Source organism: Coregonus lavaretus (assembly GCF_964263955.1).
Source record: "Coregonus lavaretus genome assembly, chromosome: 39".
NCBI classification, from domain to species: domain Eukaryota; kingdom Metazoa; phylum Chordata; class Actinopteri; order Salmoniformes; family Salmonidae; genus Coregonus; species Coregonus lavaretus.
In genome coordinates this window covers 19,937,242-19,942,083 of record NC_140026.1, presented here as the reverse complement: position 1 = coordinate 19,942,083, position 4,842 = coordinate 19,937,242, and the positions used below count along the sequence as shown (strand labels likewise).

The following is a 4,842-nucleotide window of genomic DNA, read 5'->3' as shown; positions in this document are numbered from 1 at the left end:
TTGATTATGAACAAAACATTTGTAGCTATTTCATTTCAATAAAACTGTTAGGTCCACACACAGCACAAACAGATGTTATGTAATTCTCTATAAAGTTAGCTAATTTCAAACTAACCTCTCCATCTTTGGAGAATGCTGCTTTCAAAACAGAGGTGACACAGTATGTTCTTTTGAGCTTTGATTCTGAGTTTTTAACGGACAAAGTAATGTTAGGATATATGATTTATGCTGTTAGAGTTTTTGTGCCGAATACACTGCGGTGTTATAGGTGTCACGTTTATGGGCATGTTGCAGCAGTGTGTAGGAGGGAGAATCCAAGATGTCGGAAGTGTGCAGGAGGACATAAGACAGAGGAATGTGTAGTTTTGGTGGGAAAATGTGTGTGTGTCAACTGTAGGGGTGGCCACATTGTTGGGGATCAGAGGTGTCCGGTGCGAGAGAGGCAGCTTGAGGTGGCCGTGATCAGAGTAGTGCAGAAGATGTCGTATGCTGAGGCAGTGAAGAAAGTAGAGGAGGGTGGATCAAGAATTAGGGATTCTGAGAGGATCCCTGTGAATAGTAGATCTGTGCCAGAACAGAGGGATAATAAGTGATATACAGTACCAGTCAAAAGTTTGGGCACACCTACTCATTCAAGGGTTTATCTTTATTTTTACTATTTTCTTCATTGTAGAATAATAGTGAAGACATCAAAACTATGAAATAAAACATATGGAATCATGTAGTAACCAAAAAAGTGTTAAACAAATCAAAATATATTTTATATTTGAGATTCTTCAAACAGCCAGCCTTTGCCTTGATGACAGCTTTGCACACTCTTGGCATTCTCTCAACCAGCTTTACCTGGAATGCTTTTCAAAACAGTCTTGAAGGTGTTCCCACATATGCTGAGCACTTGTTGGCTGCTTTTCCTTCACTCTGCCGTCCGACTCATCCCAAACCATCTCAATTGGGTTGAGGTCGGGGGATTGTGGAGGCCAGGTCATCTGATGTAGCACTCCATCACTCTCCTTCTTGGTAAAATAGCCCTTACACAACCTGGAGGTGTGTTGGGTCATTGTCCTGTTGAAAAACAAATGATAGTCCCACTAAGCCCAAACCAGATGGGATGGCGTATCACTGCAGAATGCTGTGGTAGCCATGCTCGTTAAGTGTGCCTTGAATTCTAAACAAATCACAAACAGTGTCACCAGCAAAGCACCCCCACACCATCACACCTCCTCCTCCATGCTTTACGGTGGGAACTACACATATTGAGATCATCCGTTCACCCACACCGCGTCTCACAAAGACACAGCGGTTGAAACAAAAAATCTCCAATTTGGACTCCAGACCAAAGGACACATTTCCACCGGTCTAATGTCCATTGCTCGTGTTGCTTGGCCCAAGCAAGTCTCGTCTTCTTATTGGTATCCTTTAGTAGGGGTTTCTTTGCAGCAATTCGACCATGAAGGCCTGATTCACACAGTCCCCTCTGAACAGTTGCTGTTGAGATGTGTCTGTTACTTGAACTCTGTGAAGCATTTATTTGGGCTGCAATTTCTGAGGCTGGTAACTCTAATGAACTTATCCTCTGCAGCACAGGTAACTCTGGGTCTTCCATTCCTGTGGCGGTCCTCATGAGAGCCAGTTTCATCATAGCGCTTGATGGTTTTTGCGACTGCACTTAAAGAAACTTGAAATGTTCAGTATTGACTGACCTTCATGTCTTAAAGTAATGATGGACTGTCATTTCTCTTTGTTTATTTGAGCTGTTCTTGCCATAATATGGACTTGGTCTTTTACCAAATAGGGCTATCTTCTGTATACCCCTCTACCTTGTCACAACACAACTGATTGGCTCAAACGCATTAAGAAGGAAAGAAATTCCACAGATTAACTTTTAAGAAGGCACAACTGTTAATTTAAATGCATTCCAGGTGACTACCTCATGAAGCTGGTTGAGAGAATGCCAAGAGTGTGCAAAGCTGTCATCAAGGCAAAGGGTGGCTATTTGAAGAATCTAAAATATAACATATATTTTGATTTGTTTAACACTTTGTTGGTTACTACATGATTCCATATGTGTTATTTCATAGTTTTGATGTCTTCACTATTATTCTACAATGTAAAAAAAAATGTAAAAATAAAGAAAAAGTGTGTCCAAACTTTTGACTGGTAGTGTAGTTCATAGCAATGGTTTTCAACTGTACCGCAGAGAAAAACGTATGTCACAGAAAATAGATGTTGTGGTGGCAGCTGCAGAGAAGTACTTGGTGGTACGAGATTGGAATTCAGAAGAGTTACATGGTGTGTTGAGTGGTAGTGTCCTGTGTTGGCCTGGGGTAGGATCAGATAGGGTTAAAGTAGTGGAATAAGGTGGTGGGTTTTAATGAGTGTAGGGTTAGTTGGTAGGGTAATATTTTTATTACATTTTTCCCGTTTCCCCTTTTCTCATTTTGTATCACAAAGTGTAATGGATGTATACTATAGTTCAGTTGGTGGCGGTAATGCAACATATTGGATGCCAACCGCGATTAAACCTCACCGAAGAAGAAGAAGAAGAAGAAGAAGAAGAAGAAGAAGAGGCTGCAGCTTTTAAATACTTGGCCTCTATTGGTTGACCTGTCATGATCTATTGCCTGTTTGTTTTTTGCTCTTGAAATCATTATGATTAATATAATAACATAAATTGAGAATAGAATAGAAACGACATAATCCAACATCCAGTGAGAAATGACGTGTCACATTTTCCCGCACAGTGAGTATTTTTGCATTGTGATTGGTTAAGCGCTATGCCAAAAAATTAATTCGAGAGTTGATTGGCTGACTTTCTCCATGCAAAGTCCCGGATCAAGCGCCGCTTCATAAATGCATGGCAATCTGAGGCGGAACTAGTTGTTCAAACTAGACAAGTGCTCGGCGAGGATCTGTGCAGCTGCAAATAGTCAGGATATCATATAAAATGGTATTTTTTTTTACTCTTCAATACTAAATCCATCACTTTATTCAATGGGTTTACCGTGAGGATTAGCCCGTATTTGTGTTAGTTAGCAAAAGTAATATTCTTTACCTAACGTTGGCTAGCTAGCTGACATTAGTAATGTGAATCGCTTGCCATTGGCTGGTTATCATCAAAACCCTAACACGCGCTGTAGAATAAACAGGCTAATTACACATACGGCTGTCTTGCATCAATACATAAAATAATCCATACCATAAAAATGTGTATTGCAGGCTGGTGGGAAGGCTGGAAAAGACTCCGGGAAGACTAAGACAAAGGCCATTTCGCGCTCACAGAGGGCGGGTTTGCAGGTGAGTACATTCATTCGTTGCTTACTAGCAATGCTAACGCTAGCGCCAATGATACGTGTGTGGTATTGTAGGCTAACTTTATTGTTAATTTGCGAACGATTTAACTATAACTAATATTGTGAGGGTGAATCTATAGCCACTCAAAACTACACAATTTTCTAAAGATTACTAAATGTTAGTAATCTGCTAACAAACTGCCAAATAGGGTGGGGAGTCACGCAAACCTTTTTCAGTGGAATTTGCTCGCAATTTACTGACGGCTAGTTGGGTAAACAAATGCATATAACGTTTCCCGCCCTGTTTTTCAGTTCCCTGTGGGCCGTATTCACAGACATCTGAAATCCAGAACAACGAGCCATGGTCGAGTTGGCGCGACTGCAGCTGTTTACAGCGCGGCTATTCTTGAATACCTAACTGCTGAGGTAACGCATGTTGAAAATACTCATTTTGTGGCGTTTTATGGCATAAAACCATGCAGTACCATGTATGCAATCGCAGTTCATGGCTCACACTAGTCAGTGATATTTACCTGCAAGCTCTTCAACTTCAGGTTCTGGAGCTGGCAGGAAACGCATCAAAGGATCTGAAGGTCAAGCGTATCACTCCACGTCACTTGCAACTGGCCATTAGAGGCGATGAGGAGTTGGATTCTCTCATCAAAGCAACCATTGCTGGTGGTGGTAAGTGTAACAGTTATTTTGTATTGTTTCCCACTAGTATTGCTATTGTACCATTTTCTTGGTTTTTGATTTGTCATGTTTGATTCCACTTATCATTTGTTTCCCTTTTTCAGGTGTCATCCCTCATATCCATAAGTCACTGATTGGAAAGAAGGGACAGCAGAAGACTGTATAACCCTGCAAACAGTGGCATGGGGTCATCTCAGGACATTCTGCTTCAAAATGGTTCAACAATGTTTTGCTTGGTATAACTTTAGGACTTTTTAAATGTATGAACTTGCATCTACTCATCTGAGGAAAAGTGGCTTCAGAGAAGCTGGTTTTGATTTTTGGCTTTGTTGATACAACTGCACTTATTGTGTGTTCTGTTTTTATCGTGTACATTTTGGCATACCTGTGGTATTTCCATGTTTGAAGTTGTATTTGAATAAAGCGCCACGGTATTGTGCATCTGTTCCTTTACATTTTTTTCAGTGGGCATTTGTGCCCTATAAATCTGGTATAGTCTACTACATGTCCCTGACTTGCAATGAGTGAAATACTATAATTACATCACCAAGCATGTTTATTCCATGGATGTGAACTTTTCCAGCTCTATTGAAGTGACAATATGACTAATAGGGTTGTGTGGACTGATGCGCGTTTATGTGCTGGCACAAAACCTTGAATTACATCAAATATCATGGGGCTTTTTGCTGAAGTGCACCCCCCTGAGGTAACATTTTCAAAGCCCAGTAGTGGGCTACTTGCTGCCTGGATCTGCGAGCCCATGCCACTCTTGAATGTCTAAATCTAGATGGGACCATTATAAATTTGACATACTTTCTGTTTTTAAATAACTGCATTTTTTTCTGGCCTGGAAATTGCT

General features: G+C 40.8%; 1 protein-coding gene across 1 annotated transcript; it reads left to right on the top strand.

The window, feature by feature from the left end:
• Positions 1-2,866: 2,866 nt before the first annotated feature.
• On the top strand, positions 2,867-4,422 carry LOC311112937 (histone H2A.Z). The gene is made up of 5 exons (XM_084156077.1): positions 2,867-2,947; positions 3,217-3,294; positions 3,603-3,716; positions 3,845-3,974; positions 4,088-4,422. The coding sequence occupies exons 1-5, from the start codon at positions 2,945-2,947 to the stop codon at positions 4,147-4,149; spliced, it is 387 nt and encodes a 128-aa protein (XP_084012203.1). The 5' UTR covers positions 2,867-2,944; the 3' UTR covers positions 4,150-4,422.
• The last annotated feature ends 420 nt before the right edge of the window (positions 4,423-4,842 follow it).

Excerpts from the sequence above, each read along its gene's own strand:
- LOC311112937 (XM_084156077.1), top strand. Across the intron at positions 3,717-3,844 it reads TTGAATACCTAACTGCTGAG|GTTCTGGAGCTGGCAGGAAA; the intron begins GTAACGCATGTT and ends CTTCAACTTCAG. Across the intron at positions 3,975-4,087 it reads AGCAACCATTGCTGGTGGTG|GTGTCATCCCTCATATCCAT; the intron begins GTAAGTGTAACA and ends TCCCTTTTTCAG.